Source organism: Dermochelys coriacea, chromosome 1 (assembly GCF_009764565.3).
Source record: "Dermochelys coriacea isolate rDerCor1 chromosome 1, rDerCor1.pri.v4, whole genome shotgun sequence".
Lineage (NCBI taxonomy): Eukaryota > Metazoa > Chordata > Testudines > Dermochelyidae > Dermochelys > Dermochelys coriacea.
The window spans coordinates 112651240-112673334 of record NC_050068.2 but is presented as its reverse complement, the minus strand read 5'-3'; the positions used below and the strand labels follow the sequence as shown (position 1 = coordinate 112673334).

Sequence of the window (22095 nt, the reverse complement as noted above, 5' to 3'; positions counted from 1 at the left end):
CCTCCTTAACATTTTTAAATTATTCAGTAAGGGAGTCTCCATTGATTGGGTAAGCAGAGCTGTAACACCTAAGAACCATCTGGTTTTGTTGCCATTTGGAGCCTGCTGGCAAATATTAGGCTGTACTAATTTAGAACATGATGAAATAATGGACATTCTTGAAGAATCTCAAATGGGATCAGCTGTTATAGGCAAAAACTGGCAGGTGCAGTGCACAGTACTGGCTCCTGTAATGGTCCCATATTGAAGAATGCAGCTGGTAAAATGGCCTTGTAATTGAATGGTATCAGTTACTCCCAGCCGCTATTCCCAGTACTGTCAATAGCAGTACATCACTAATTGGAGGTTGTTGTTTGGCTGATGGAGGTTGTCAGTGGATGAAAAATTACAGCGTGTTTATGTTTATGTTCTGGATGTTAATATTTTATCACCTCTTACTTGGGAATGAGGCTTTGTAAACTGGAGTCAGGCATCCATAAGACTTACGAGAGCTATGGAAAAATGCTGACCCAGTTTATTTATTTATTTTATTTTAGAATTCTTTTACAATGATTTGGAACCATCAAGCTGTTCCACAACAAAGCTACATAACTGCATGATCCTATTACTGTTACTCTTGTCTTGCCTCCCTCTCTCTTACAGTTACCGTCACTTGCTGTGTCTTGTTTTTAAATTTGGATTGTCAGGTCTTCAGGGCAGAGATTATGTCATTCTGTATGTTTGTGCAGCATAATGAGGCCTCTAGCTTGACTGGGGTGTTTTGGTGATACCATAATAATTAGCATTTATTAATAGCAATATTGTAATAAAATCCATGCTCATCCAATGTAATATTTAGTGTACTCTGGTTTAGATGAACCTCAGGGTGCTAGTATATGTGAAAATGTGCAGGTATTTACCTTAGTTAACCTCATTCATATATTGATTCTGTTCATTAAATACAAACCCTATTGTGTGGTATTCTAGTTTAATATAAAAGTCTGTTGGCTGAGTCATACCATCTCCCTATCCCCCAGCTGTTAGCACCCCTTGAGGGATGCTCAGACTGTTGGCAATGAGTGTCTTAGAAAATGCTTCTTACTCCAGGATGTGCCTTGTAGAACAGTGAATGTGGTCATCTCTGTGTGGCTACAGAATTTCTAACTGTGTAAGAAAGGTTCTTTCTTATTTGAGTTATATTGCTGGCAAGTCAAGAACCTCAGAGAAATGGGACTTCCACATAGCATGTTTTCTGCATTTTGTAGGGTCAGGGCCACCCAGAGCTGTTAAATTGATCATGACTAGTTGGTAGAGAATAGACATTCGTGGTATGCTGCCTCCTCTCCAATGTATGCGTTCCACGTGAACTGTATGCTAAGTTTGAAACTGTGGGAGAGAGTCCTTGGGAACCATTTTTAATGTTTCCTGTTTATTGTTTATTAGGCTTTGACTGCATCTTGTTAGAATAGGTGCCTCTGTGATACTGCTCAGTCGCAATGATACAACTGGAAAAAGCCTTTGCTTTAATTTTGTACACAGATAAAAATATTAGTTATGTTTAAAGAAAAAATATAAGAGATTTTGGAAGAAATGCTCTTGGACTGACAAGCCTAGAGCACATATTTATAATAACCCTGTGAAAAGTGAGATATTGTACTGCAGAGATTGGCAGGACATAGACAAAGTGATATTAGTGATATTATTATCTTTAGTAGCATTTACTGATACAGCAGCATGGGTACATAAAAAGGGTAACAAATGCATCATTTTATTCAACACCAACAATTCTGTTAAACTTAGCCAGACTTTCCTGGCCTAGCATTTGAGATGAGAGAGACATTGTCTAGCAAAAAGAATATAGCATAGCACACTCTGCTCAAGACTAGGGAATGCAGGAAGTATTGAGTTCTAACCCCAGCTGTGACAATGGCTCCTCTGTAGTCTCAGGCAAATTACTTCTGGTTACATTTTGAAAAGTGGGCTGTAGTTTTGGGTTCCTCCATTTCTGGCTGGTTCAATTTTAGACCCACTGGCCTGAATTCTTACACTACTGCCTCTTTTCATTGCTTTGGCTGTGTAAAGGGGCCTTAAAGTGGGTATAAATTATATTCCCTACTATTTTGTTTTTCTTCTGTTCACATCACTTGACGTGGATAGAAATGCTATAATGTCTTCTTTAGAGCCTTGGGGAGTTGAAAGCTTGTAGCTGCTTTCAGGAAACTGAATTTTTTAGCCTGAATTGATTTCCATGGGGTTACACTCAACATGGGTGTAAGAGTATTAGAATTATGGGCTTCCACTATTTATTTTTAAATGCTCAGAAGGATTTTGGTGCTTCTGTAAGTGAAGTCCTAATAGTGCTGGCATGAGTACAGAATTTGAACTCGCAGGTTCAGTGGCTAGATGTGACAGTTCTTTAATTTCCCCATTCTTCTTTTTTTTTTTCTCTGCACTTAGCTCAACGAATCAGCTAAACAGCTTATAGAGATGGACAAGACATGCTTAGCTGCTGCATCTGGCTGTGATGTCCCTTTGCCATCTGACACCAACATGGCAGTAAATTTGGCCCAGTGCTCTATTTTAAATAATACAGGAGCAGTCAGTGCCATTCAGCGGCATATTGATGGCAAGAAGAATGCCAAGAAACGCCACTCCTTCACTGCTCTCAGTATGACACACAAATCCTCTCAGGCCATGCATAACAGGCATTCCATGGACATTAGTGCTCCAGTTTTGATCAGCTCTAGCGATCCCCGAGCTGCTGCCAGAATCGGAGACTTGACTCATCTTTCATCCAGTGCTCCAACCCAGGTAAAAAATGCATCATGTAACTGTAACACTGAGCTGAGGAAGAGATAAGATCTGATAAATAGCTCCATTTATTATACCTGCAATATCAGGGTCATCTACCTAAATACGTGGATGTGGTTTATGCATAATTATACATTGTGCGCAACACTTTGCTGTTCATTGACTTTTTTTTCAATGACACCACTTCAGACTGCCCTAAAATGTTACTATTTGATTTTATTTCTCTAAGTAATAAACATGGTTAGGGTCAGTCCTGTTTCGTTTGTAAACAAACCCCTATTTTGGGAGATTTCAGACTATGCTGTAATCATTATCCTTAGGCTTCAACTGAGCAGAGTGTGTCTCAGCAACAGCCCAATTCCTCCACCCTTAACTAAAATTTCAAAATAACCACTTTGTCCATTTGTAAATTAACGTGAGCGTGAATCAAATAACAATGAGCTATTTCTAAATACTTTGTATCTTTGCAGAACTAAAAAAGTGACAGCTGAGATTTAAATAAAAAAATAAGGTGAGTGCGGTGGTATCTTTTATTGGACCAACTTCTCTTGGTGAGAGAGACAAGCTTTTGACCTGCACAGAGCTCTTCCTCAGGTCTGGGAAAGGTACTCAGTGGGTCACAGCTAAATACAAGATCAAACAGATAGTTTAGCATCAAGTAGTAAACACAGTAAGCACACCATAAATCCAGTGTCTTTATTAAGGGCTTGTCTACACTGGTAGTTTACAGTGCTGCAACTTTCTCACTCGGGGGGTGAAAAAACACCCCCCTGAGCACAGGAAGTTTCAGCGCTGTAAAACACCAGTGTAGACAGTGCACCAGTGCTGGGAGCTACGCCCTTCATGGAGGTTGGTTTTTTAGAGGGCTGGCAGCGCTTTAACATTGCCAGCGTAGACAAGCCCGAAGACCATGATTTTTAGGGTCGAGCAAAATTATGAATTTAAGCTCCCAGGCTCTTCTTTTGAAAGTTTTGTTCAGATTTCCTTTGAGGATGAGGGAGGACTGATAGGTCAGATATAGAGTGATCACCTTGTAAAAAGTGTCACCCTTGGGTGATGTGGTGTTTTTGTCTTTTATCATTTTCCTGTGTGAGTTCATTCAAGAGCACAATGATTGTCAGGTTTCACCCACATAGTTGTTATTGGGGCATTTAGTGCACTGGATAAGGCATACCACATGTTCTGATAGGACATGTGGATCTTGAAAGATGTATTGCAGGAGATATTGATCATTATAGCAGTGGGGATACATCTGCAGGTTTTGCGTCTCTTGTTCTGGCCTGGTCTGTGCGGAGTTTACTTCTGGTCGTGAGCTTGGAGAGTTTGGGAGCTTGTTTGAAGGCCAGAAGAGGGGGGTTTCAGGAAAGATTTCTTTCCGGATATGGTCCCCATTGTGTATGGGTTGTAGTTGTTTGATAATATCCCATGATACATCATATAGATTCCAATATAGGGTGATAGGTGACAACTAGGGGTCCTAACTACTTATGCTAAACTATCTGTTGTCTTGTATTTAGCTGTGAAACTCTGAGTATCTTTCCTAGATCTGAAGAAGAGCTCTGTGTAGCTCGAATGCTTGTCCCTCTCAGCAACAGAAGTTGGTGCAATAAAAGATACTACCTCACCCACCTTGTGTCTCTAATATCCTGGGGCTGACACTGCTACAACAACACTGCATTTAAAAAAAGAGTCTTTTCAAAGAGACTAGTTCAGAATTTATCATAATCATTTTTGGTGAAGTGTACATTTAAAAACACAGTAAAATAGCCAATAATATTTACTGTTGTAAACTGGCTGTAGAACACATGCAGATGATGGGTCTTCTAGTCTATTGTTTTACCCTTGTGTAGTCATTTACACCTGTATAGAGTGGGGTAAAATGCTGCCATTGTAATAGTATTTTGTATCCACTTTGTACAGGCATAAATCACTACACAAAGTGTAAGGGCCTGAAGAATATTGTCCAGTGTGTTAGAATAACTGATTATAGTAATGCACTACACTTTAAACATTTAATCCTGAGAAGTAATCTGATTATTTTCAAGGACAAAAGTAACATGGATTGTATTCTCACTTTCTGTTATATAATGGAATACTTACTAGGAATCCTGTCATTCCTGTCGCTGAATATGAGTAACATCCTGGCTACTCAACAGGGCAACAATATCCCTGTGAAACTTACATGCTGGATGCACATTGCAAAGCTACATTTAATCTTATAATAGTCATTTATAGATAGGACTCTGTCTGTCACAGAGGTCGTGGAAGTTACGGATTCCATGACTTTTCATGATCTCTGTGGCTTCTGCAGTGACTAGTGTGGCTGACCCCGGGACCGCCTAAGCAGCTGGCTCTGGGGTCAGCTACTCAGATGGCCCCAGGGACAGCCATACTGGCCGCTGCTGGAGCAGTTCTGTAACCAGTCCCTCGGGCAGCCCCGCAGTCAGCTGCACCGGCCGCTGCTCAGGCAGCTGGCCCCGGGGACCACCTGAGCAGCAGCCAGCGCGCCTGACCCCGGGGACCGCCCGAGCAGCGGTTCCTGGAGAAGCTGGAGCTGCTGCTGCTCAGCAGCCACTGGCAGTGGTCCCCTGGAGCGCTCCATGCATCAGCGGCCCTCCGCACAAGATTTAATCAGTGATATTTATAGTATAAGTTATGGACAGGTCATGGGCCGTGAATTTTTGTTTATTGCCCCTGACCTGCCCATGACTTTTACTAAAAATACCCATGACTAAATCGTAGACTTAGGTATAGAATAGAGCTCTCAATTAATCACAGTTAACTCACGCGATTAACTCAAAAAAAATTAATCTAGATTAAAAAAGAATTTCACAATTAATCACACTGTTAAACAATAGAATACCAATTGAAATTTATTAAGTATTTTGGATGATGTTTTTCTATATTTTCAAATATATTGATTTCTATTACGACACAGAATACAAGGTGTACGGTGCTCACTTTATATTATTATTTTTATTACAAATATTTGCACTGTAAAAATGAAAAACAGTGTTTTTCAATGAACCTCATACAAGTACTCTAGTGCAATCTCTTTATCCTGAAAGCGTAACTTACAAATGCAGATTTTTTTTGGTTACATAACTGCACTCAAAAACAAAACAATGTAAAACTTTAGAGCCTACAAGTCCACTCAGTCCTACTTCTTGTTCTGCCAATCGCTCAGACAAACAAGTTTGTTTACATTTACAGGAAATGCTGCTGCCTGCTTCTTATTTACAACATCACCTGAAAGTGAGAACAGGCATTTGCATGGCACTTTTGTAGCCAGCGTTGCAAGGTATTTACATGCCAGATGTGCTAAACATTTGTATGCCCCATCATGCTTTGGCCACCATTCCAGAGGACATGCTTCCATGCTGATGATGCTCGTTAAAAAATAATGCGTTGAGAAAATTTGTGACTGAACTCCTTGGGGAAGAACTGTATTTCTTCGGCTCTGTTTTACCCGCATTCAGCCATATATTTCATGTTATAGAAGTCTCGGATGATGACCCAGCACATGTTGTTCCTTTTAAGAACACTTTCACTGCAGATTGGACAAAATGCAAAGAAGGTACCAATGTGAGATTTCTAAAAATAGCTACAGCACTCGACCCAAGGCTTAAGAATCTGAAGTGCCGTCCAAAATCTGAGAGGGACGAGGTGTGAGCATGCTTTCAGAAGTCTTAAAAGAGGAACTCTCTGCAGAAACTATAGAACTTTAACCACCAAAAAAGAAAATCAACCTTCTGCTGGTGTCATCTGACTCAGATGATGAAAATGAACATGCATCGGTCCACTCTGCTTTGGATTGTTATCGAGCAGAACCTGTTATCAGTATGGACGCATGTCCTATGAAATGGTGCTTGAAATATGAAGGGACAAATGAATCTTTAGTGCATGTGGCACATAAATATCTTGTGATGCTGGCTACAACAGTGCCATGCGAACGCCTGTTCTCACTTTCAGTTGACATTGTAAACAAAAAGCAGACAGCATTATCTCCTGTAAATTGTAACCAAATTTGGTTGTCTGAGCGATTGGCTGAAGTAGGACTGGATGGACTTGTAGGCTCTAAAGTTTTACATTGTTTGTTTTATTTTTCAATGCAGTTATTTTTATACATAATTCTACATTTTTAATTTAACTTTCATGATAAAGAGAATGTACTACAGTACCTGTATGAGGTGAATTGAAAAATACTTTTTCTTTTGTTTTTTTACGGTACAAATATTTGTAATCAAAAGTAAATATAAAGTGAGCACTATACACTTTGTCTTGTGTTGTAATTGAAATCAATATATTTGAAAATGTAGAAAACATCGAAAAATATTTAAATAAATGGTATTCCATAATTGTTTAACGCGATTCATCAAGATTAATTTTTTTAATACTGTGATTAATCGAGATTAATTTTTTTAATCACTTAACAGCCCTATTATAGATCAATAATAATTTATTCCTATTTGTTTCCAAATCATTAAGGGCCAGATTGCAATGCCCTTATTCACACTAATATCCTTCTCCACCAGTATTCCATTTGACTTCTTTGCGACTATGGTGGAATAAGGAATTGTTCACTGTGAGTAAAGACAGTGATGTAGACACAGTGCAATCAGTGTGTGTACTTAGAGGCACAACCAGTGCTGTGGTACAGTGCAGCCATGCAAGTGTTGTAGAAGATATACCTGAGACACATTGATGATATTTTTATCCTCTGGACAGACAGCCTAACCTCCTTCATAGATTTCTACCACAACTTCAATCACCACCCATCCATTAAACTCTCTCTAGAACACTCCTGCACCAGCATCAGCTTCCTGGATGCCACAATGGAATGAGCTTCAACAGTGGAACCCTAAAAACAACTATACACAAGAAACCGACAGATCACCACACATCTGTTACCTACAGCCAGACACTCAGATACCACAAAATACGCTCTGAGGAGAAAGTCTGGGATACACGCCTTAACAGACTTAAAACTGCCTTCACCAAACAAGAATGCTTCACCAAAAAAGGAGATTTCATCATGGAATGGGCCACCCAAATACCCCAAGAGAACTTGCTTCAATATGGGAGGGGGGGGGGAACCGTTGACTGCACATCCTTAGTTGTCATCTGCCACCCCTCACTGGAACCCATACAGGGTATCATTAAACAATTACAACCCATACCCGATGGGGACCCCATCCTGAAAGAAATATTTTCCGGAACCCCCTCTCTGCCCTTTACACAACCCCCCTCCCCCCCAGGCTCATCATCAGAAGCAAGCTCCTCACAGACCAGGCCACACCAACTCAAAGTTGCATCACATCCCGCCAGAACAAAAGATTCAAAACCTCCAGACATCTCTCCACTGCAACAACGATCAGTACCCCCAAGAACACACCTTTCAAGATCCGTAGGTCCTACACATGCCTACCATACAACATGCAGTGTACCTCATTCAATGCACTAAATGCCCCAATAACAACTATGTGGATGAAACCAGACAATCACTATGCTCTCTAATGAAATCACCCAGCAAAATAATAAAAAAGACAAAACCACCCTATCACCCATGGGTGAACACTTTTCACAAAACAGTCACTCCATATCTGATCTCTCAGTCCTCATCCTCAAAGAAAATCTGTACAACACCTTCAAAATACAGGCCTGGGAGTTCAAATTCATTACTCTGCTAGACACTAAAAATCATGGTCTTAAGAAAGACACTGGATTTAAGGCTTATTCCAACAATCTGCAACCTACTAACCTCCGTTTTTTGTCCTATGATTGCAGGGGTGTTACCCGGCCAATTCTCCTTGAATTGTCACTAGAATAAGTGCTAACTACTGATGCTAAACAATCTATTCCACCTTGTATTTAATTGTGACACTCTGGATATGTCTACCCTGCAGTTAAACAGCTGTGGCTGGCCAGTGTCAGCTGACTCAGGTTCATGGGGCTCAGGCCACAGGACTGTTTAATTGCGATGCAGATGTTCAGGCTCGGGTTGGAGCCTGGGCTCTGAGACCCTGTGAGGGGGGGAGAGTCCCAGTGACCAGGCCCCAGCCTGAGCCCAAATGTCTATACCTCAATCAAACAACCCCATAGCCTAAGCCTGCAAGCTTGAGTCAGCTGACAAGGGACAGCCACGGATGTTTAATTGCAATGTAGCCATATCCTCTGAATAGCTTTCCCAGACTTGAAGAAGAGCTCTGTGTAGTTCAAAACCTTGTCTCTTTCACCAACAGAAGTTCATCCAATAAAAGGTTACTTCACCCACCTTGTCTTGATACTAGGATTAATATTTACTTCACTGCAATATTTTTCTTTACCTCTTCACAGCATTGCATATACTTTTTAACACATACTTGCCCACAAATATAAAGCATTGCTGTATTATAAAAGTATTTTAAAAAACAGTATTATAAAAATGACCTTTACATTTCACTAATATCAAAATATTGTGGCTTTTGTTGATTTAAACCAGATCCTTCATGTTGTTTTGACATGATTTTTGTTCGTCTGTAAATTGCTACATTATTATAAGCCACTCATTGTCCAGAAAGGCACATATTATACCTGTTCAACAGTGATATGTATCGGGACAAAATCAGAGTATGATATCACATACAATAAAAGCATTTCTACATACCATTTAACTAACAATTGAAGACTGCAAGCTTTACTAACTTGTTCATTGTTATACAAGTGGTACCAACTCAGCTGCTTCCCACTAGCTAATACTTTGTATATACGTTTCTTATACTATTTTGAATTCATTTGGAAATGAGTGGTGGCCTTTCATTTACTAAAAAAAACTTAGAGATGCTTGGAGGTAAAATTATGAGCTTCAAACCACAGCAGCTGGAAAAAATAACACAAACACAGCGCATATTAGAAAACAATAATAGTTGGAAACAAAGCATTTCTGTTGCAAAAAGCGTTGCTTTGATCTCCATTTCATTTGCTTTCAAGAGAATTTGCATGTAGTATACTTGATTCCTGCATGCTGAGTGTACACCATTAAACATAAGAACTGCCATTGAAAAGGTAATGGTGGCTGTCCATCATGCAGAGTGATCTGACATGTTTGTGAAATGAATTTTTATTGAAAATGTAGTAACGCTGCAGGCCTGTGATAAAACTGAAGTTGAATTAGGTAACTGGTGCAGAGGAGCTGTCCATAACTGAGATGCCCTGGACAGCTGACAAAGTCTCATGGCACACTAATTGTGCTTAAGCCTCAGATGTTTCATCTTGCTTCCATTTTCACCCATTATGAATTATTCTTCCCTGCTTTTGGAAAGGTCATAGGTCAGCCATGCTCCAGGTTCCCTGGTTTTGACAGAAAATGCATCTCATGAATAATGAAGCATGGCTTTGTGCACACTAGCATAGTGTATGAGTGAGGAGGAAAGGTTGCGAGAGCACTGTATCTGTATTTTGAACAGTTCTTACCTTGTATGGGAAATCCATTTGTAATTCTTTGCGTGAAAGAGCAGGTATTCTAACTGCAGGCCACGCATTCTGGACAGGCCAAGAAGAATGAGTCTTGGCACATACTCTTAAACCTAAAACTGTGACAGTATTTGAAAACAAAAGAATCCCCTTTTAATGACTGTCTCTGTATAAATCATTTGGAAGTGTTGAATTTTAGCTGAGAAAATGTAAACAGAGCACTTTTAAAGCTGCAAACTGTTGAGTCTGACAGGTAATATGAGAGAGCTAACTGTGGGAAGCATATGGATTATATTTAAAATCAGAGTTGGGCCAAGAGCAGAACCTTGAATCTTAACCTTGAATTTGTGTGTGAGGGAGGGCAAGACTGGGGAAGGGAAATTCAACCCTCTCCCCAGTTTTGGTTTGAGCTCAAATCCAAAACTGCATAGGACCTACTACCCGGTTCAGCTGTGAACAGAGACTGACCGGAACAGTTTTCCTGAGATTCTGCCCGAAGATAATTGAAATTTCACAAGAACAACTGATCTCATGAGAATTCTACCATTCTAGATGACAGAAATCAAGTGATATCAATTGGAGCAAAAAATTGCAGAGAGCATGAGAGTTTTTGTCATAGTTTAATCTGAATTCACCCTTAGCCTTTATATACCATGAAACCGTAGGCTAAAAATATCTGGAACTGGAGCCAAAAACTGCCTTCTCAGCCCATCTCTATTTAAAGTACATCATCAACCAATCTTGTGACTTCATGCTTGTCTTAAAGCACAGAGTTTTATGGGGGTTTGCACACACATGCACATGTGTGTGCTGTATTATCAAAGTATATTTTTTAAAATAACAGAATTTAAAAGGCTTGTTAGCATGCACTATACTATATTTGGAGTATTACATTTCTCTTCAAAGCTTTTGTAATCTAAAGATATGTTGTTTGACTGATTCTCTAGGCTTGTTATATAAGCTAATCAGAACCCAATACAAAGCAGTCATCCTAAAGAAATGACCGGTTTAAATAGTTGTTATACTCCTTTCATCCTATACGTTTAGCATCAGTATAGTTTGAAAGATTTTTCAAGAAGCCAAAAACTTAGTTATATACTCTAGCTAGCTAAAAAAGCATATGCTTTATGAAATATTTGAGTTTTATTGAACTGTGCAGAAATCTCATTCCTGCAAAACTAGCAAAATAAAACAAATAAAAGATCATTTTTTCCCAGGTTCTCAACAGGTTAGAAACTCCAACACTTTTTACCACTGGAATCATTTTGTGCAGATTAATCTTGGTGATTTATGTTACCTGCCGATCAGCTTCTGATATTGGAGAATCAGGAGCATATAAATATGCAAGCTAGGGGCTACTTTTTACAATGCACCAGAACATCCTGTCCTTCCACCATATATGTGTATGCACAATGTTTTAGGAAAAATAATATACTCTTTTCTTATTGTTTGTTTATGTAATATTTATATTGCAGTAGCACTTAGAGGCCCCAGGAGTGATTAAGGCCCCCTGGTGCCAGACACTGGACAGATACATATTCCTTGAACAACATTCAGGGGAGACTAGAACACTAGTGCTAACTGCTGAAAGGGGTACTTTGAAATAGAAATGGGGGGATGTGCAGAAAACTGATTAAAATGTACTGCAGATCTCATAAGGAATGACTCTAAACAATTCATTTTAGAGGCCTAGGAAATTTCATACCAGAATGACGAGCAATGTACCCTGCACTTACTCTATGGACAGATTTCCCGTTCATGTTAATGCATAGTGTGTTCATAGAATCATAGAATCGTAGAATATCAGTGTTGGAAGGGACCTCAGGAGATCATCTAGTCCAACCCCCTGCTCAAAGCAGGACCAATCCCCAACTAAATCACCCCAGCCAGGGCTTTGTCAAACCTGACCTTAAAAATTTCTAAGGAGATTCCACCACCTCCCTAGGTAACGCATTCCAGTGTTTCACCACCCTCCTAGTGAAAAAGTTTTTCCTAATATCCAACCTAAACCTCCCCACTGCAACTTGAGACCATTACTCCTTGTTCTGTCATCTGCTACCACTGAGAACAGTCTAGATCCATCCTCTTTGGAACCCCCTTTCAGGTAGTTGAAAGCAGCTATCAAATCCCCCCTCATTCTTCTCTTCTGCAGACTAAACAATCCCAGTTTCCTCAGGCTCTCCTCATAAGTCATGTGTTCCAGTCCCCTAATCATTTTTGTTGCCCACCACTGGACTCTTTCCAATTTTTCCACATCCTTCTTGTAGTGTGGGGCCCAAAACTGGACACAGTACTCCAGATGAGGTCTCACCAATGTCGAATAGAGGGGAACGATCACATCCCTTGATCTGCTGGCAATGCCCCTACTTATACATCCCAAAATGCATTGGCCTTCTTGGCAACAACAGCACACTGTTGACTTATATCCAGCTTCTTGTTCACTGTAACTCTTAGGTCCTTTTCTGCAGAACTGCTGCCGAGCCATTCGGTCCCTAGTCTATAGCGGTGCATGAGATTCTTCCGTCCTAAGTGCAGGACTCTGCACTTGTCCTTGTTGAACCTCATCAGATTTCTTTTGGCCCAATCCTCTAATTTGTCTAGGGCCCTCTGTATCCTATCCCTACCCTCCAGCGTATCTACCTCTCCTCCCAGTTTAGTGTCATCTGCAAACTTGCTGAGGGTGCAATCCACACCATCCTCCAGATCATTTATGAAGATATTGAACAAAACCGGCCCAAGGACCGACCCTTGGGGCACTCCACTTGATACCGGCTGCCAACTAAACATGGAGCCATTGATCACTACCTGTTGAGCCCTTCAATCTAGCCAACTTTCTATCCACCTTATAGTCCATTCATCCAGCCCATACTTCTTTAACTTGCTGGCAAGAATAGCGTGGAAGACGGCGTCAAAAGCTTTGCTAAAGTCAAGGAACAACACGTCCACTGCTTTCCCCTCATCCACAGAGCCAGTTATCTCATCGTAGAAGGCATTTAGATTAGTCAGGCATGACTTGCCCTTCGTGAATCCATGCTGACTGTTCCTGATCACTTTCCTCTCCTCTAAGTGCTTCAGAATTGATTCCTTGAGGACCTGCTCCATGATTTTTCCAGGGACTGAGGTGAGGCTGACTGGCCGGTAGTTTCCAGGATCCTCCTTCTTCCCTTTTTTAAAGATGGGCACTACATTAGCCTTTTTCCAGTCGTCCAGGACTTCCCCTGATCGCCATGAGTTTTCAAAGATAATGGCCAATGACTCTGCAATCACATCCGCCAACTCCTTTAGCACTCTCGGATGCAGCGCATCCGGCCCCATGGACTTGTGCTCGTCCAGCTTTTCTAAATAATCCCGAACCACTTCTTTCTCCACAGAGGGCTGGTCACCTCCTCCCCATGCTATGCTGCCCAATGCAATAGTCTGGGAGCTGACCTTGTTTGCGAAGACAGAGGCAAAAAAAGCATTGAGTTCATGGATGAAGTTGACAAAAATATGTTCTTCCGAACCCAAAGTTGTCTTTAGAATAAGGTGTAGTGGTAAGTGGAGACTAAGGGGGCTTGTTTACATGAATTCTCCACCTCTGATCAGCTTCATTATTCACATTTATGGAACGGAGGTGGGGGGGGTCCCATTTTGAACCAAAGCCAACTGGGTGCGAGAATATGCGGACCTAGTGCTTAGCTGTACCCCCACCCATGCACTGCCTTTGGGGGCTTAAGTGCCTCAGAAGTCTGTAATTTGTGGGCTACATAAGGCACTAAGGTAAATGATAATTAAATAATATCAGCTACAGTATTTGTAGAAGACAGGTAGTAGGTGGCATTTGCCCAGCTGCAGCTGTAATTATTTGTGTATGTTTGATTTTATACCTATACCATTATAAAAGAAAAAGTCTTTTTTTCTGGAACTGGTAACATCCTTTTAGCTCCCACTTTGGTAATTAACATTTCATGAGGCCACTTGATCTTGCTAGAAGATTTTTCGTCAATAATCAGTAGCACTGCTGTGCATCAAGTGCATTATTATTAAGTGCATTATTTCTAGGAACATTAAGGCCTACGGTGATTGCCAGAGTCATTGTTTTATGGAGTCAGTGAATTAGAGAAATGAGTAGCATGAATCTCAAGGACCATTAGCCTATTTTCTAGCTTGAATATTTCAGGAGGATGGTGTATTAATGTGTGTGTTGGATATCTGATATTCTCCCTTATTATACAGAAGTAAAAAGAAGCTTTGGAAATAAGATGTAAAGATGCATTCAAAAACATTAAAAGACATTTTCCTTTGAATTAATGAATGTGGCAAATGCCCTGCAGTGAGACTGTGCTGGATTTGCTTTGAAGTCAGAATCAAGATTTCTGGTGGGTGATTTTATTGGCGATAACATTTTTCTGCAAAGGCTGCAACTTGCAAAACTTCTGTACTCTGTCCCTAGTTTTATCACTGTCTTCATAATTCTCATGCCCCACCAAGAGACTCTTATTCCCCCAAGGCATAAAGTCTTCTAGAATTTAACCATCAAAAACAGCATTAAAGTAATAGTGAAGATCTGACTTAAACGTAAAAAAGACAGAGAAAAGAGAATTCAGGATGGAAAACTTGCCTGCCAGCTGTCATGCTGTTGGAAGGGAGTGGAAGGGAAAGCACCAGGAAAATGGGTTTGGGATGAAGTTTCTGCCCTGACTGATGGTCTCTACTTGGTCTCTGTGGGCTTGTCAGCCCTTCAATATTAGTTTAATGTAACTTTTTGTAGTTTTAGTAGCTTTCAAAATATATACATCTATACAGAAATGGACACAAAAGGCAACACGTCTCTAGTGTATTATTTATTCAGGAGTTCAAGCTATGAACTGTAATATAAATGTCATTACATATATAGTCAGATGCCCTTTGTTTGATGCTGATGTAGGTCTTTTGTAAATATTATTTTCTATTCAATGGATAAAGAGAGACATAATGAGCCTTCAGATACACATGTACAGTTCCCACTCACTTTCGTGGGCGTCACTTATTCATACCTGGTGGCAGATTCTGACCTAAGAATGACCAATCATCTGGAATGTTCCATTTTGTCAGATAGATGTGGATGTATAATATCTTAATCTCCAAATTTCATATTAGGCTATAACCATATGCAATGTCATTACATATTTAGACATCTAAAAAGGACACCAAGAATGCTTCATTTCTGCCATATTGGAGGGCCAGACGGTGGGACTGTTCATTCCCTTGCCATAGAGGATTCCTCTGTCTTCAGAGTTGCATTGAGGCAATCCAAGACCCCAGCCACATTTGCACATGGAACCCCCTTCCTTGTCCATGGCCCCACTTTTCCTTTTTTGCACTTGTTGCAGGCTGAGGAAATGGGATTGGTGTGGGTGCCCCTGCTGACACTAGCAGAGCATAGCTGTGAAGGGGTAGCAGCTGTGAGGGCTACATACATTCCATTTCTGCAGTGTTGTCAACAGGGGATTGACCAGATCAGTGGCTTTCAGATTTAATAGCCCGTGAATATGAAAGGGACAGTTCACATGCCTCAAAACTGTTGTTTCAGGCTGTCTGTAGCATCAGGTAGGTGCTACAGACAATTGATTACATTTGATTACATCTGCATTGATTACACTTGCTTTCAAGGTTTTCTGTGCAACCACAAGAGTTAGACATGTGTTTTGTTTTCTAATGAAAACTGAAATGGTGACATCATCCCACAACTCCAGGAGTCAGAGCTCCTAGGCACGGGCTATAGTACCTATGTCCCCAGTCCAGCCCTGTCTGTACATTGCAGTGTGGTGCAGAAGAAAGGTGGGCGTGTTGGGGCTATTGGATCTGCCCACATGGAAATCCAAGAGCCAAACTCAGCAATGTCAGCTGTCCCTCTACTCCAGTTCCCCAGATGAACCAAGCACAAGATGTCTACATAGGTGAGAGGGCCTTCAACCATGTGCTGTGACTGAGAATTCCTTTGCTCAGCCTCTTTCTGCTTGTGTGTATCTTTCTCATTGCAGTCTTCCTACTATATTTCAGGGTTTAGACTTTTAGGAGCACAGAGGGTGCTACTACTAGAGCACAATGAGCCACCTACAGGTGTGCAGCATCAAAGATGTTCTTCAGCACCCAGTTGTGCAGTCTCCTTTCTAATCTGCTGGCCAGCTGTACATTACTTCAGAAGAATCAGCTGTCATTTAAAAGAAAATAACTAGTTGCTATTTCACAGCTTTTTGTTAAATACAGCAAACATGAGGCATTATTTGGCTCAGAGAATTGGTTATAGGAAAGGAAGTCCCTTACTTCTAGATTGCGGGTTTAAAGACAGTTTAGGGTGCTAGTCATCTTCAGGCTGTTTAATGACTTATCAGTTTTGGTATGGGTTAGTGATCTCAGTCCAGTTTCTAGGAGCAGCCTCCAGATTAGAACACTATTACCACTGTTTCAATAAATAGCTTCCCAATAGGGGGTATTATAGTGTGATTATGTATGGAAACATTTTGGAATAGCTACATGTCTCTGGAAAGCTGAAGATGCCATGTACTGGCCAAACATGATATCAGAGACCTGATGTGGAGTTGTGATACATGTGGGGAAATGCAGGCCAATCAGGAAAAAGAGACAATGAAAATAAATAGCATTCCCAACAGTCCTTGGAGCCAACTAGGAATGGGCCGTTTCATAGCAAACCATACAAACTATCTCATTACTGTAGACTACTATTCAGCCTTCTGGAAATTGGATGAACTGGCCAATGATAGGGCTCAGATTTTCCTAAATGCGATAGCTGATGGATTCCTTCATCAAGTAGTTGCTGAACCGACTAAAGGGGATGCCATTTTAGGTTTGGTTTTGGTGAGCAGTGAAGACTTCATAGAAAAAATGGTTGTAGGGGACAACCTTGGTTCAAGTGATCATGAGCTAATTCAGTTCAAACTGAACGGAAGGATAAACAAAAATAAATCTGTGACTAGGGTTTTTGATTTCAAAAGGGCTGACTTTCAAAAATTAAGGAAATTAGTTAAGGAAGTGGATTGGACTGAAGAATTTATGGATCTAAAGGCAGAGGAGGCCTGGGATTACTTCAAGTCAAAGCTGCAGAAGCTATTGGAAGCCTGTATCCCAAGAAAGGGGAAAAAATTCATAGGCAGGAGTTGTAGACCAAGCTGGATGAGCAAGCATCTCGGAGAGGTGATTAAGAAAAAGCAGAAAGCATACAGGGAGTGGAAGATGGGAGGGATCAGCAAAGAAAGCTACCTTATTGAGGCCAGAACATGTAGGGATAAAGTGACACAGGCTAAAAGTCAAGTAGAGTTGGACCTTGCAAAGGGAATTAAAACCAATAGTAAAAGGTTCTATAGCAATATAAATAAGAAGAAAACAAAGAAAGAAGTGGGACTGCTAAACACTAAGGATGGAGAGGAGGTTAAGGATAATCTAGGTATGGCCCAATATCTAAACAAATACTTTGCCTCAGTCCTTAATAAGACTAATGAGGATCTTAGGGATAATGGTAGCATGACAAATGGGAATGAGGATATGGAGGCAGATATTACCATATCTGAGATAGAAACGAAACTCGAACAGCTTAATGGGACTAAATCGGGGGGCCCAGATAATCTTCATCCAAGAATATTAAAGGAATTGGCACATGAAATTGCAAGCCCATTAGCAAGAATTTGTAATAAATCTGTAAACTCAGGGGTTGTACCATATAAGTGGAGAATTGCTAACATAGTTCCTATTTTTAAGAAAGGAAAAAAAAGTGATCCAGGTAACTACAGGCCTGTTAGTTTGACATCTGTAGTATGCAAGGTCTTGGAAAAGAATTTGAAGGAGAAAGTAGTTAAGGCCATTGAGATCAATGGTAAATGGGATAAAATACAACATGGTTTTACAAAAGGTAGATCGTGCCAAACCAATCTGATCTCCTTCTTTGAGAAAGTAACAGATTTTTTAGACAAAGGAAACACAATGGATCTAATTTACCTAGATTTCAGTAAGGCATTTGATACCATGCCACATAGGGAATTATTAGTTAAATTGGAAAAGATGGGGATCAATATGAAAATTGAAAGGTGGATAATGAATTGGTTAAAAGGGAGACTACAGCGAGTCATACTGAAAGGTGAACTGTCAGACTGGAGGGAGGTTACCAGTGGAGTTTCTCAGGGAACTCCTGAGAACAGTTTTAGGACCAATCTTTTTATTACTGACCTCGGCACAAAAAGTGGGTGTGTGCTAATAAAGTTTGTGGATGATACAAAGCTGGGAGGTATTGCCAATTTAGGGAAGGACCAGATATCATACAGAAGGATCTAGATGACCTTGTAAACTGGAGTAATAGTAATAGGATGAAATTTAATAGTGAGAGTGTAAGGTTATGCATTTAGGGATTAATAACAAGAATTTTAGTTATAAGATGGGGAAGCATCAATTAGAAGTAACGGAGGAGGAGAAAAACCTTGGAGTATTGGTTGACCACAGGATGACTATGAGCCATCAATGTGATATGGCCATGAAAAAAGCTAATGCGGTCTTCGGATGCATCAGGCGAGGTATTTCCAGTAGAGATAAGGAGGTGTTAGTACCATTATATAAGGCACTGGTGAGACCTCATCTGGAATACTGTCTGCAGTTCTGGTCTCCCATGTTTAAGAAGAATGAATTCAAAATTGAACAGGTACAGAGAAGGGTTACTAGGATGATCCGAGGAATGGAAAGCCTGTCTTATGAAAGGAGACTCCAGGAGCTTGGCTTGTTTAGCCTAACCAAAAGAAGGTTGAGGGGAGATATGATTGCTCTCTATAAATATATCAGAGGGATAAATGCCGGAGAGGGAATTATTTAAGCTCAGTACCAATGGGGACACAAGAACAAATGGATGTAAACTGGCCATCAGGAAGTTTAGATTTGAAATAAGATGACTGTTTCTAACCATCAGAGGAGTGAAGTTCTGGAATAGCCTTCCAAGGGAAGCAGTGGGGGCAAAAGACCTATCTGGCTTCAAGATTAAACTTGATAAGTTTATGGAGGAGATGGTATGATGGGATAACATGATTTTGGCAATTAATTGATCTTTAACTATTCATGGTAAATAGGCCCAATGGCCTGTGATGGGATGTTAAATGGGGTGGAATCTGAGTTACTACAGAGAATTCTTTCCTGGGTATCTGGCTGGTGAATCTTGCCCACATGCTCAGGGTTCAGCTGATCATCATATTTGGGGTTGGGAAGGAATTTTCCTCCAGGGCAGATTGGAAGAGGCCCTGGGGTTTTTCGCCTTCCTTTGTAGCATGGGGCACGGGTCACTTGCTGAAGGATTCTCTGCACCTTGAAGTCTTTAAACGATAATTTGAGGATTTCAATAGCTCAGACATAGATGAGACGTTTATTGCAGGAGTGGGTGGGTGAGATTCTGTGGCGTGCATTGTGCAGGAGGTCAGACTAGATGATCATAATGGTCCCTTCTGACCTTAATGTCTGATACACTACCTCAGCAGCCATTAAAAGCAAAGCAATGAAGCATTTCATGGTATCCTAAACTGTATAGCTTCAGACAATAGACTCAAGTTCACTTGCAGTGAGTTTGGGCAATTTATCCAGAAATGGGAATTTAGTCACGACCTCATTTCATACCACAGCCAGCCAAAGAGCAAAGCTGAACAGGCAGTTAAAATTGCTAAGGCTTTTTAAAAGAGAGCTGCAAAAGCAAAGAAAATATATGGCAGGCCATTCTTAAATGGAGAAACCCCTTCCAGAAGTCATTCACAGCAGCCAGTTACAACGCTTGATGTCAAGACTCATGCATACTTTGGTGCCTATAGCCCCAACAACCAAGAGTAGAAGGAGTTATGAACAAAAAAGAAGACACACATGCAAAAGCCAATTCCTGCTATAACTGAGAAGATAAAGACCACTCAGAACTACAACTGGGAGATCCTGAGAAGATCAAATTATTTCCTCAGAACAAATCATGAACTTGAAAGCAAGCTACCGGTGTTGGACAGGTGAAGATAAATCCTCATTCACATCATGCAGCAGTAGATGGACATATATTTTACTGAAACTGCAAATACATTCATCCACTGTATATGCCAGACAAAAACATGGATGCAGAGGATGATGTACGCACTTTGCTGAGACCTGATCAGCAGTACCCAGAAGGCTCATAGGCAGACGAGTGACCGGTAGATACTGAAATAGACTCACAAAACTCTACACCACCAGAACTACCAAGACAGTCTCCTGTCATCACAAGACAGACTTGCACTTGCTCTAACATTCTATAGTGTGCAAGTGACCTTGAAAGCTTTTAGTTAAACAGTAATATATGCCTTAATATGAATCAACATATATGTACAAATAACATTTCTACTTTTCTCACTTACCAAATGACATCAGTATTTTATTATCTGTTAAAAGACATCTGGAATTTTTGGAAAAATATATCCATCCATTTGTGTAGATCAGTGGTGGGCAACCTGCGTCCCGCACCCTGCACCCAAACTCCCTCCCAGAGCCTGACCCCCGCACCTCCTCCTTCATCCCAACCCCCTGCTCCAATCAAAGTACCTCACTTTGTCATTTACTTCCTATTACTTATAATTTAGGAGGAGGATGAAGAAAAAAAGAATGAAAAAAGCAGGGGGAGATAAGAGAGAATGTTCTTTCTCTTGGCTGGCTCCCCCGAAAATGAAGCTGCGCACAGGGCCCCACTAACTCTAAATCTGCCACTGCAACAGGCTACATAAAAAGCTCTAGCAAAGTCAATACAAACTAAAATTTCATAAAGACAATTACTTGCTTATACTGTTCTATATACTACACACTGAAATGTAAGTACAATATTTACATTCCAATTGATTTATAATTATATGGCAAAAATGAGACAGTAAGCAGTTTTTCAGTAATAGTGTGCTGTGACATTTTTGTATTTTTATGTCTGATTTTGTAATCCAGTAATTTTTAAGTGAGGTGAAACTTGGGGATATACAAGACAAATCAGACTCCTAAAGGGGGTACAGTAGTCTGGAAAGGTTGAGAACCACTGCTTTACACAACTCTACCAAGACACCTTAGTTAAGACCTGTTGTTACAGCTCTTGTCATCTCTTGAGCAGGGGTTGCCAGTCATGATTAATCGTGCCAGACAGAGCTGTGGCTTTTTGATGTAAATAAATTGGGATTCTGATAAGATTCTAAACCCATTTGCATTCGTGACCTTCAACTCTGAACACAGATCTCAAAACCTTTTAAAAAGCTAGAGCACTAGTTCACACGCAGTGTCCCAGTGTTATAGCATTTACCTATCTCTCTGGTATCCCAGCAGCCCACTCTCTTTTTCAGAGAAAGATTAATTAGCTAACAGCACTGATTTTTGAAATTGGCTGCATTACCTTTAGCAATGCCTCTCAACAACTGTCACCAGAAAACATGTATGCCCATCTCTGCATATAATATGATTTGTTTATTTACTAGATATAATATAAAAGTGGATAAACTTAAGAATTTGGTTAATTTTTTATATATTTGTTACCAGTGTATAGACTTCCAAGGATTTCAAGGGAGCCAAGCCTAGCCAATTATTTCAAGGTCCAGTTTTTTCCTTCCTTCTGATTTTCCTCAGCCCAATCCCATACTGTTTTGGAATACCTGTGTGGCTCGTACCTTCTTGGAGGATAATGCTCAGTTTCAAAGGAGATATCTGAGGCCTAATTTTCAAAGGTGCTGAGCTCCACGACTTCCCACTGTCAGTCTTGTGAGCTGCTCCTGCTCCTGCACTGCTACACTGACCTCATTTCCCCGTGATGGCAGCCAGATAAATTGCTGATGGAAGTTTTAAGCTTAGAATGTGAGCCTGAAGGAAGTA

General features: G+C 40.5%; 1 protein-coding gene across 3 annotated transcripts in view; it reads left to right on the top strand.

Annotated features, from left to right (window-relative positions):
- The window catches only part of SH3RF3 (SH3 domain containing ring finger 3), a 379168-nt gene that overhangs the window by 291445 nt on the left and 65628 nt on the right, over positions 1–22095 (top strand). For 2 of the 3 annotated variants that reach the window (XM_043509039.1, XM_038384964.2), the window contains exon 4: positions 2437–2790. The exons of the other annotated variant lie outside the window; for it this stretch is intronic. In XM_043509039.1, coding sequence (XP_043364974.1) covers positions 2437–2790 — 354 coding nt within the window. The remainder of the gene's footprint in view (positions 1–2436; positions 2791–22095) is intronic. 3 annotated transcript variants of the gene reach the window in all.